Source organism: Microtus oregoni, unplaced genomic scaffold (assembly GCF_018167655.1).
Source record: "Microtus oregoni isolate MIOR12 unplaced genomic scaffold, Mior012 000007F_ref0000211, whole genome shotgun sequence".
Lineage (NCBI taxonomy): Eukaryota > Metazoa > Chordata > Mammalia > Rodentia > Cricetidae > Microtus > Microtus oregoni.
The window spans coordinates 14071302-14083610 of record NW_024543066.1 but is presented as its reverse complement, the minus strand read 5'-3'; the positions used below and the strand labels follow the sequence as shown (position 1 = coordinate 14083610).

The following is a 12309-nucleotide window of genomic DNA, read 5'->3' as shown; positions in this document are numbered from 1 at the left end:
CATTACCACAATTAAAAGCCAAATTTGGAGCAAGCTTTAATTAAATACTGGCCAGGTAGATGGGCTCTGGCCAGGTCTGTCTTTGGATTTCCAGAAAATGGCCCCGATGGCCTTGAGTCACGGATTACCGCAGCCTAAGTATTTCCCAGCATGTCCACTCGGAAGCAAACATACATCCTGAGTTACTTGCAGCCTCATCTAATCAGGGCAAGCATACAACCTGATGTATTCCCCGCCTGTGAATCTCCCCCCACACGTGATCAAGCCCATTCAGGTACAAATGGGTCACACAAATTTATCCAGGGGAGTGAAAACGCCTGACTTGTTATCTCCCATAAACAATAGCCTCCAGCATTTCAGGAACTATCTGTCCTTGGAAAAGGGGCTTGCAGGTCAGAGGCATTTTTGTTTCCCACGATCTCTAAGGCACAGTAATTAAAATTTAAAATGTACCTATGCCTCTCACACTGGCAGAGGACCCAGGTTTAGCTCCCAGCACCCACACTGAGGCTCACAATGGGGAAATAGCTCCAACTGCAAAGGATTCTACACACCCTCTTCTGGTCTTTTTGGGCACCTGCGTGATTTACATCTATACCTTCAGGCAAATACTTATACACACAAAATAAAAACATCTGCATTAAAAGAAAAATGGGACTGGAGAGATGACTTAGCATTTTTTTTTTTTTTAAATATTTATTTATTTATTTATTTATTATGTATACAATATTCTGTCTGTGTGTATGCCTGATGGCCAGAAGAGGGCACCAGACCTCATTACAGATGGTTGTGAGCCACCATGTGGTTGCTGGGAATTGAACTCAGGACCTTTGGAAGAGCAGGCAATGCTCTTAACCTCTGAGCCATCTCTCCAGCCCCGACTTAGCATTTTTTTAAAAGTACATTCATTCATTTATTTATGGGGCTCACAGCATGGTTTAGAGGCCACTGAACAAGTTGTGGGAATAGATTGTCTCCTCCCAGGTCATCAGGCTTTGCAGTGATGGGCAGTAATTTCCATAGCCATTGTTGTCGTGGCCTTTGTTTAGGTTTTTGTTATTGTTGGTTGTTTTTAATTTTTTTTTTATGTGCGTTAGTGTGAGGGTGTCAGATCTCCTGAAACTGGAGTTACAGACAGTTGTGAGCTGCCACTGTGGGTGCTGGGAACTGAACCCAGGTCCTCTGGAAGAGCAGCCATTGCTCCTAACAAGATGAGTCATCTCTCCAGCCCAATCACCGTTTATTAATAGGGGCCAGTTCATTAATGTGTGTGTCATCCTTGTGCAGGGCCATCCCAGTCTTCATGGTGTTGTTCCAATGTTAGTATAGGTGCTACTGAATACTGTGTCTCATTCTGCTCTTTTGTTTTTAATGACAGGAATTCTAACTGGGGTAAGATGGAACCTCAAAGTAGTTTTACTTTGCATTTCCTGGTGGATGAGGATGCTGCGTACTCTTTAAAATATTTGCCGGCCATTGGGGAAACATAAATATTTCTAAGTCACGTAAGTGACAGTTGTGATCTTCCACACTGGCAAAAGTGTGGAAATGTCTCTTCTCTAGAAGAATACAAATTCTGCTGCTGAGTTCATCGAATCTTTTTTGGCACCTTGGAGAAGACAAGTGCTTGGTTTTATTTATTTGCTTAAATAGAATATATTTTTCTAGGTAATGCTATGCTCACTACTACTTAATCTTTCGTTTTGTTTTGTTTTTTGCCTGTTAAGGATAGAACCCAGGACCTAGTGCATGCCGAGCAAGCACTGTACCACTGAACTGCACCCCAGCTCCTCACGGCTTCTCTACATGATATCATGCAGGATACAGATAATGCACTCCTTTCTTGCTCTTTTTCTTAGCCAAGTAGTTACGAAAAGGTCACATTCCCTTGAGAAGCCTCTTCATTTCAACTTTGTGTTTACTTGTATCAGCTTTCCCAAGGAAGTGAGTCTATTAACAAACTCCGGCTGTCCTGATTTCACAATGTTACATTATTCAGCAATGCCTTTTTATGGCTGCTTGTCTCAATGGGAACCTTACTCCTTGCAGAGCTGTGATGTAGGCCGCCAGAACAAATATGCATAGCTGAAGTCCCGCTAAGGATTACATTTCAAAGAAAGGGATCTCTTTTTTGAGATTTATTTATTTTTATTTTATGAGTATTTGCCTGCATGTATATATGTGCATGATATACAGATCCAATGAAACTCAAATTACGGGTGGTTGTGAGTGGCCATGGGGGTGCTGAGAACTGAGTCCAGGTCCTCTGCAAGGGCAGCCAGTGCTCTTCCCCTCTGAACCACCTCATGTGTGTGTGCATGCATGCCACGTGTGTGGAGGTCAGAGAAGATTTGGTTCTCTCCATCAGCTATGTGGGTACCATATCAAGTGTAGGCTGTATCTGGCACGCATCTTTACTGCTGATCCATCTTGCCAGCCCTGGAAAAGCTTTTCAATATTGATTTGAAAGAAATAGCTTATAAACCTGGAAATTGGTGGTTGAATTAGTATTGTACCCACACTGGTGGTGTGTTCATCCCAACAGCGAGAATAAGAACACTACCACAATTTGAGCCGAACTTGAAGCAAGCTTATTATTTTTTTTTTTATTGGAGTGCATCCAAGAGCTGGCCAGTGACTGTCTCCTAAGTTGGGTTAAAGAGATCAGTCCCTGTCGGATGATGGTGACACGTGCCTTTGATCCCACCCAGCACTTAGGAGGAAGAGGCAGGCAGATCTGAGTGAGTTCGAGTTCAGCCTGGTCTACAAAGCGAGTTTCAGGACAGCCAGGACTGTTACATAGAAAATCCCTGTCGCAAAAAAAAAAAAAAAAAAAAAAAGCCAACAACAAAACACACAAAAAGAGCAGCCCTGAATTCATTTCTTGGGAACCTTTTAAGGAGTAAAATTACAAGTAGTTTTATAGAAGACAGATAATGGGGCAATAAGGAAATAACAGGAAAAAAAAATCTCAAAAAACATGTCACCCTGTGATTAGGAAGGGGTCGGGGCAGTAAGGTAGTCTCAAAAACAAGTCAAGGTCATGGGTTGGAGAAGGACATATTCCAGGAGACCGAGAACTCAGCTCTTACAGTAAATAGACTTATTTTTAACATCTGCTTTCAAAATGGAGTCAGGCAAGTTCCTCACCACCAGTGCCGTTGCTCCTCTGTCAGGAGAGGTAATTGAAATCAGCGAAACACTTGAAGGAAACCTAGGGCTCATCAACAAATTCTGTTCTGAAGATGGTTGGCTGATCAAGATGACACCGAGTGACCCTTCAGAGCTAGATGAATTACAAGTGAAGAGGCCTATGAGAAATACAGAAAATCCATTGACAGTTGACAATGGCACCCATCTACCCACGAACTCACAAAGATCTGCCCGTCTCTGCCTCCCGAGAGCTGGGACTAAAGGCATGCAACACCACCACCCGGCCTGGCAACCAGGTCTTAATACCTTTTAGGCATGGTCCTGGACAGCCCCCGGGGAGGAGCGACCCCTGGCGGGGCCTTCTTTGGACAGAGTCTGGAGAGGGCAGCTCCAGGGAGCTGCTGTTTCATGTGCTCAGGGCAGGGTTTGGAATGGGGTCCCCGAGCTGGAGATCCCTAACATCTTGAATGAGTGGATGATAGAAGACTTGAAAGAACTTTTAGCAATACAAATGGGGGGAAAAAAAAACTATTCTCAACAGTGCGACTAAAGAAAGTCTCCAACTTCCTAATAGGTGCGGATAAATACAATGTACATCTTTTAATAAATAAAACCATAGACTTGGTATTTAGACTAAAGGCTAAGTTCTGGTGTTTAGAATTCATGAGCTCTTCTCTGGTAAAAAAGGGCTAATGCTGAGTGGTGGAATGACTTAGAGGGTACAGTCCATCTAATCCAACAATGGCTAGCTGTGAATTCTTGCAAAGTCCAAGAATCTAGTAGTTGCTCCGCCTTGAGCCTTGCTCACACGAGGCATGTGTCTCGGCTGGTCTTCTATACATGCTGGAATCCCGAAGAAGTAAGCCGTAATTCCTGTAAAGGAAAAGGATGTGCTGACGAGGAAAGGGTGAGCAGGTGAAAAAGAAACACACCCTTGCTTCTTCCAGAGGCTTCCAGCAGAAGGTGTAGTCCAGTTTAAAGTGTGCCTTCTAGCCTCAAGATCTGGATTAAAGATGTGTGTCTTCCAGCCTCAAGATCCGGATCTTGAGTGTGCCCTCCGTTTCTGAATTGTAGTTCATTCCAGATACAGTCAAGTTGACAACCAAGAATAGCCATCACCAAAGTGCTTATGAAACTGCGTGTAGTGACAGGTCACCCTTTGATCCCAGCACCCAGCAAGTGGATCAAGGCCAGCCTGGTCTATGTAGCAAGTTCCAGGCCAGCCATAGTTACGTGGTGAAATCCTACCTTTAAAAAATAGTGGTCATGGGACTGGAGAGATGGCTCGGCTGTTAAGAGCACTAGTTGCTTTTCCAGAGGACCCGAGTTCAATTCCCAGTACCCACATGGTAGCTCACAACTGTCTATAACTCTAGTTCCAGGGGATCAGATGCCCTCACATACAGGCAAAATATCAATGCATATGCAGTTAAAAAAAAATAATGGTTATAAAAATCCCATGTTTCAGGATAACAATGGAAGTCTCACATAATATTATAATTCTCTTAGTTACTGTTCTGCTATGAAGAGACACCATGACCAAGGCAACTCCTATAAAAGTGTCTAATTGGGGTCTTGCGCACAGTTTTAAAGGGTTAACCTGTTCTCATAATGGTGGGGAGCATGTGTCGGAGCAGTAGCTAAGAGCTTTGTATCCTGATGGGCAGGCAGCAGGCAAAGAGAATGAGACTGGGCCTGCCCTGGGCTTTTGAAACCTCTAAGTCTACCTCCAGTTAGACATCTTCCTCAACAAGACCACACCTACTCCAACAAGGTCCCACCCCATATTCATTCCCAACAATCCATCAGCTGGGTTCACTGCTGAGCTATTTCTTTAGTTCCACAAAGAAATACTGTAAATGAGGTACTCAAAATAAATTCTGAAAAATGAAGGCAGACTGGGTTTTTGTAAACTTCACTGATCTCATACGTGGTAGTGTGGGAGTGAGTAATGGGATTCTTCAAGCACAACTCAGTAGGGTGGAATTTTAGGAATGCAACACTGTCCTTTTCCCCACAAACATCTTGTGCAAACATTCTCCTAGTCCAACGTGATAAGGATGGGACTAAGGATGTAGCTCAGTGGTGCAGTCTTTGCCTTCTGTACATGAAGCCCTGGGTTCCTTTTTCAGGGTTGTAAAGACCCTTTGGTGTTCAGAGAATGTGATGGCTAATACTGGTTGTCAATTAGATTGCATCTGTAACCATCTAAAATATAACCCACTGGACACTCCTGTGATGGACTTTTTGTAAAAAAAAAGATTTGTGTATTATGTATACATAATAAATATGTGTGCTTGCATGCCAGAAGAGGGCATCAAATCTCATTATAGATGGTTGTGAATCACCATGTGGTTGCTGAGAATTGAACTTTGGACCTCAGTGCTCTTAACCTCTGAGCCATCTACCCTGCCCCAAGATTTTTTTTTTTTTAAATCAGATTATTTGAAGCCTAAATGTGGTCAGCACCTCCTGGTGGCACCCAGATACAAGGACGTGGGTGGAAACTTAACTTTTCGCCTATTTGCCCTCACTCTCCACCCTGTTGTGGTGTTACTTCGCTGATAACTAGCTTCTTTGGGCTTCCAGTAGACTGAAGACAAGCAGCTCTCAGGACCGCCCCAGGCCTTCAGCACCAGACTTGGACTGCCAGGACATCTCGCTTTGTGGATTGAGCAACTACTGGATTCTTGACTTCTTCAGTATGAGTTTTTTCTAGTATAACAAAACCAGAAGCAAGTATAATAAAACTCAGTGCTGAAGCTATAAGAGTTATCTAATTAGTCTGTTACTTGGGGGCAGGAATTAATTTCCCCTGCCTTCTTATCGCATACTTATCGGGTAGAGATGAAAGAAGATGGAAAATAAAGAAAAAAATTTTTTAAGTATTTATTTTGAATACATCCTTTACAATAACTCTTTGTGGGGCACTCATACACATAATTTTTAAAATTTTTGCATGTGCTTTGTGTGCACATATGCACATATGTGAAAGACTTCCAGATATCAAATTTTGTTTTTAAAGGCTGATTGTTGACAGCCATAGCAAAAATGAAACTATCACGGAGGCATCCTTTTTTATCCTGACAAACTCTCAAGTCGAAGAGTAAGAAATTCAATTCCATGTTTTTCCGGGTTTTCTTTATGGCAGACATTGGTCAACCACAGTAGAATCACTTGGTGAGTACATTCCACATACGGCATAACTATGATGAAACCAAAAACCACTAATCAAGAGGCAGCCAGTTTTTACCCAACTATCCCAAAATAGCAGCAAGATTTTCTTTTTCTTTGGGAAGCAATTTTTTAAAAATTGTTTCGTTACATTTATTTATATTTCTGTGTATATGTGTTTGGCGGGCAAAGGAAAATTGGAGATCGTTCTCTCCTACAAGGGCCCTAGGGATTGAACAACTGTTGACTCATCTTGCAGGCCAGGCCCACAAAGTTAAACATCTATCAAGAGTACCCTAAACATTCCAAGCTCCCGCAGACTGGAAGTGGCCAACCCAGATGTGACCTCCACCCCTGATAAGCTGACTTGCACGACACCCTCCTTAGGACAAGGACAATCTCCTCGGGACCTTCGCAGGGTGGGTAGGGCCCTGTACAGACCCTTCGCCCTGCAGAAAGAATCTGGCAGCTCATCTGCCAAGTTGAGTTAGAGCCTCTAGCCAGTGATACTCTTGCCCCGTCTTTTGACCCTGACCAGTCACACTCTACCAAGTGTTCCTGGCGGGCTAGACTCTGTGTACTTCCAGAAGAGACCAGGAAACCCTCAGGACACCCAGAAGCCTCTCTGCCTGTTTGGAGCCAGGGAGAAACGCCTACAGCCAAACTCGGAGAAAGCAGGCTCAGTGCCAGGAGGAGGAGGAAGGAGTGGAACTGGTGGACGGAGGAGGAGCTCTGACGACCCAGCACCCCGCCCCACCGATGCAGCTCTCAGCCCCACCCCCGCCGAACTTCGCCCCGCCCCAGACCGGCCTCTCTCCGCCTCCGCCCCGCCCCCCCTGCGAGCCTAGGCCCGCGCTCTCCGGGGCGTGGTCAGCGCCGCCATTTGCCGGCGACTACGGGCTCGAGGCCCCGCCCTCCTCGCCCCGCCCTCCCCTCCCGTCCCGCCCTCCCCTCCCGTCCCGCCCTCCCCTCCCGCCCCGCCCCCTTCCTGCCTGAGGCCGGCCCTCCAGTCGGCCGCTCGCCGGGGCAGCAGGGAAGAGGGTGCGGCCGCGGCGGCGGGGACGGAGGCACAGGCGGACGCGGCGTGGAAGGCCGAGATGCTGGGCGTGGCGGCAGGGATGACCAACAGGTAGGGGCGCGCGCGCGCTCTGGGACGGCGGCTGCCCGAGCCTCGCCGGGCCTGGGCCTGGCGGACGGGCACCTTTGCCGCCCGCGCGGCCTCCGGCTGGCGAGAGGCCCGGACACGCGCCGCCCTAGCCCGAGGCGGGAGAGGCCTTCGTGGTCCTGCTGAGCTGTCCTGTGCAGCCTCGGGGTGTGAGGGCAGATCCTGTCCCAGAGCTTGGTTCGTGGTAGTTCACCGATGGGAAGAACGGAGCAGAGAGGGTCTCAGGACCACGCAGACGAATACATGTGTTGTCTTAAAAATGAAAACGGACGTGTGAAATATTTACCCATTGAATAATCCATGGTATATCAACATGCATGACGCATTTCAATGAAAGTAGTATACCCTAAACAGAAAAGTTAAGACGAACAGCCTATTAACATATTTTACAAATCCTACCCGTGTCTGGCATTCTCGTTTTGCATTGTCTGTTGTGGTATGTTTTGAATGAACTATTTAAAGGAAAATTTGGTCTTAAACGGCTGGGCAGTTTGAAGAGAAGTATGCTGATAGTTTTTCTAAATAATTGTGGGTGTTCTTTGTGACTCCGCCAGAAGTTCAGAAGATTGTTTCTTAAAGGCTAGTTTTGATGTGAAATCCGAGCTCACGGTTACATAAAATTCCTCAAACTGCCTTCTATTTGAATGGAACTATTACTCATAGTAACGGCTTTGTATTGGCTTGCGGCATTAAGGAAGGTCCCAGATGCTAACACATCTATTAACGTCTCTAAATGACATTCATTAGACTTACCACCAACCAGTTTCATTAAATTCTTAAGTATCAGGAGAGCTGTCAGACTCAAGAGGTGATTTTCCAACATTATAACTTTCAGTGGAAATCGTGACTTTTATCATTATCAACAAAGTATTGTCAGTTGTTGTCCCCAAAATTCAGTTTCAATGAAATGTCTACCAAATAGAAGTCCAAATCACCATGGGTGTCGTGTCTGTTATTTTGCTGAAACGGTATTTTCAAGAAAAGGGCTTCCATTTGAGCTCAGTGCTTAACATAGCATCTGCTTTTCCTTGAGATAGTCACATTACTTTGGTATGTAGCAGAAGCATTTTATGCACACTTAACCACTGGGTTTCGGGCACCAAGGAAGACAATCACGGGTTAATCATTTGTACAGTCATTGTACTCATCATGGACAGTTATTGCATTTGCCATGGACATTTGTCACCGAGAAAGACGTGTGGAATATTAAGTGGATCGGGAATTGAAAATAAGCGTGAGCTGTAAAGAAGAATGGGTATGCAGGACAGGATATAGTGGTGTCTGCGTAGGACCCTCGAGTGTGTCTCTGGTCTCGTGGCCTTCCCTGATCCCATCCCCTGCTCACCCCCGATCTCACTCACTCTTAGACAGGCTTGGAATTTATCAATGATCCTCCTGCCTAACTTCTTGAGTGCTGGGGTTACAAATTTGGCCTCCGTGTGTGCAGTCCGTGCCGTTTTTGTTTTTTCAGCATTATGGATATCCATATTGGTATGTCCATACCAACGTCATGAGACGTCTACAGAACTGACGTTCCTTTACACAGTCGAACAGTTCACCATTCCTCGTGTGCCCCAGCTCTTGGCAACTGCCATTCTGCTTCTCTTTGGATTTAACCTCTGAGCGCCTCGGTTAAGTGGGATTGTAGTTTTCGCGGCCTGTGCCGTCGCTTGTTTGCTGAGCGGCTGTATGGGTCTGCAGCCGTTTGTTGCAGTCTTATAGTTACTGTGGATGTTCGTGTGCAGGTTTTAGTGTGAACATATGTTTTCCCTTTCTGTGAAATAGATGGCGAAGAGGATGCACTTTGCATATTGTATGGTAATTGTATCCCCAGAGTGACTGTACTGGTTCATCAAGGACTCTTAAAGGGAAAATGACATTCTTATCCTGTATGTAAAGAATTTGGCTAGGGCTGGAGAGATGGCTCAGAGGTTAAGAGCACTGGCTGCTCTTCCAGAGGTCCTGAGTTCAATTCCCAGCAACCACATGGTGGCTCACAACCATCTGTAATGAGATCTGGCGCCCTCCTCTGGCGTGCGGGCATATATCGAGGCAGAATATTGTACACATAATAAATAAATAAATCTTAAAAAAAAAAGAATTTGGCTAAACTCTCACTGCCTTCAAAGTATTTTTTTTGTTATTTTTAATGAGATCTATGTGTGTGAATTTGTGTATGAGTGTGTGCATGTGAGTGCAGGTTTAAAAGAAGCTAGAAGATCCCTCTGGGACTGGAGTTACAAGTGGTTGTGAGATACCTGATGTAGGTGCTAGGAATCGAACTTGGGTCTTCTGGAAGAGCAGTGTGTGTTCTTAACCACTGAACCATCTCGCTCCACTCCCAAAGTATTTCTTGAATGAGTGTTGTAGTATGAACTTTTTATTTTTAGCAGGACTTAAGAACTAAGACTTGAAGAGCAACTGTGGGTCCTCAGGCTCCTGTAGGGCAGTGCCATTATGCAGAGGAAAACTGCTGTGACATTTAGTGTCTCTCTAAATTTGCAATGTTCTGTTCCTGCTTGTGAAGTAGGTCATGTGGGGTGTTTGCTTGGGTTTTTCTCTTTCTTTCTTTCTTTTTTTTGATAGGGTCTCATAGCCTAGGCTAGCCTTGAACTTACTGTGTAGCCAAGGATGGCTTGAATGCTGGAGTTAAAGGCATGTGTCATCCATGTATCACATGGGTTTATGCAGTGCTGGGGTCCATCCCAGAGCTTTATGTATATAAGGCAAGCACTCTACCACCCAAGCTAATACTCCAGCGCTGAACGCCTTACTTCTTTAATTGTCCTGTGCTCTGCAGTCTTAGAGAAAATGATCCATCAGGATTGTGCCCTTACTTGTTTGGTTATTTATTCATTACGGGATTGTGCTGTATTGATTTTAGCATTTGTACTCTCTTCCTCTATGTGAGCCTCCTGGCTCATCTCCTTGGTAGTTCTCTGTAAGTTGCTAAGTGTGGGTACTGGAAGTGAGCTTTCTCTCCTTCCTTGGGAGAGCTCAGAGCCTGTCCTTCAGGTGGAGAAACTCAGCAACTTCTGCAATCCATGATGGGAAAGGAGAGCTTAATTTCTCAAGTATATTTCAATAATGTGCATTTGTTTAGATAATCATTTAAGTATGTCTCAGTGCAGACCATATTTGCAGGTAGGATTCAACTAAAATAACAGGAAAAACATCAAACCACTTGTTGCTTTTACAGTTCCCACAACTACTCTAAGCTGTGGATTCTCAGTTCAGCAATAGCATTTACATTACCTACTGAACTGTTGCCTCACTGTGTTTCTAAAGCCGTAGCTATATGAAGCAGGAATCACACAGCCTGCTGTCTTACGCTAACCCTTCTCTAGTAATAGTGGTAGGGTTTGTTGTTATTGTTGTTGTTCTTAATTTTGTGTATGGGTGTTTGTTTGCATGTATGTATGTGGACCCTGTGAGTAAGTGCCCTCAGAGAGCACTGGGTCCCCTGGAACTGGAATTGCAGAAGTTGTGAGCCACCATGTTGGTGCTGGAAATGGAACCTGTGACCTCTGCAAGAGTAGCCAGTGCCCTTTACTGATGAACCAGTCTTTCCAGCCTCCACCAGTAGGGGTTTTATGCCCCCTCATCCTGATGTCATTTCATTTCCTTTATTTGATGGCATCAGATATTTCAGTAGTGGAGCTTGGTGTGTGCATGTGTATGTACATGAGGGGACCGGATTTTTTTTTTTTTGAGACAGGATTTTTCTGTGGCTTTGGAACCTTTCCTGGAACCAGCTCTTGTAGACCAGAGCCTCGAACTCACAGAGACCCACCTGCCTCTGCCTTCCGAGTGCTGGGATTCAAGGCGTGAGCCACCACCGCCCGGCACGCTAACTTTTTTTTTAAATGTGTATGAGTGTTTTGCCTGCATGTATGCGTGTCAGCATCATGTTACAGTGCAGATGCAGGTGTTGTGTTACCATTGGTTGTGAGCAGCCAGCGCCAAGCCATCTCTCCAGCCACAACCCTGCAGACTTAGTAGAGGGTAGGAAACTGTAGCTACAGCAAGCCCTGAACCGTGAGCTCTGAGTAGTGCCTTCCGTGAGGGGTGGGGATTTGATACTGGGAAGTAATGAGTGCTGGCCCCTTAGTGAAAATGGAAAGTAGTGCTAGGAAACAATGTGAATGCTGACAGATGGGGGTAGAAATTGATTAGGAAGCTGTGATAGCTGATTGAGTGTGTGGGACAGTGGGAGAACCAGGATCCTAGGACACCCAGAAGTTTAGGACCTTACTGGGATGTGTGAAGAGCAGTAAGCTAAAATAAGATACAGGACAAAAGCCTTAGCTGTCTCCGAAGAGGGTTTTGGAAATGTAGGATGGGATCAATTTTTTTTTAATTCTACTCCTTTTTGTACTAATCTGATTTTTAAATGTATAAATTTAAAATTTTTATTTTATGTGTATATAAGTTTATCATGACCATATATTGCCTACAGAAGCCAGAAAAGAGCATAAGAGAGCATTGGACCCCTTGGAACTGAAGTTACATATAGCTAATGAGCCTACATTTGGGTGCTGGGAATTGAACCTAGGTTCTGTAGAAAAGCAGCCAGTGCTTTTAACCACTAAGCCATCTCTCCAGCCCTTGGGTTTTTTGATTGCTTGTTTTTGTATTTTATTGCAAGTCAGTCCACTTGTACCTAATGAGATACAAAACATGTAAGCCATTACCCTTGCTTTTGAGTTTAAATGTTTTGTCATTTATGTTTGTTGCAGATATTCCTAAAACACTGATGTGGTCATATTCATTGTGTTTGAACTATTAGAAAGTATCTTTCTCTCTCTTTTTTCTTT

At 44.8% G+C, this 12309-nt stretch overlaps 1 protein-coding gene and 1 pseudogene across 1 annotated transcript in view; one reads left to right on the top strand and one right to left on the bottom strand.

The window, feature by feature from the left end:
* Positions 1-1242: 1242 nt before the first annotated feature.
* LOC121451194 lies at positions 1243-1343 on the bottom strand (annotated as a pseudogene).
* A 5986-nt stretch (positions 1344-7329) lies between these two features.
* Positions 7330-12309, top strand: part of Lims1 (LIM zinc finger domain containing 1) — a 115476-nt gene continuing 110496 nt past the window's right edge. Inside the window, exon 1 of the mRNA XM_041655596.1 lies at positions 7330-7456. Within this exon, the coding sequence (XP_041511530.1) occupies positions 7425-7456 (32 nt within the window). The 5' untranslated portion in view covers positions 7330-7424. The remainder of the gene's footprint in view (positions 7457-12309) is intronic.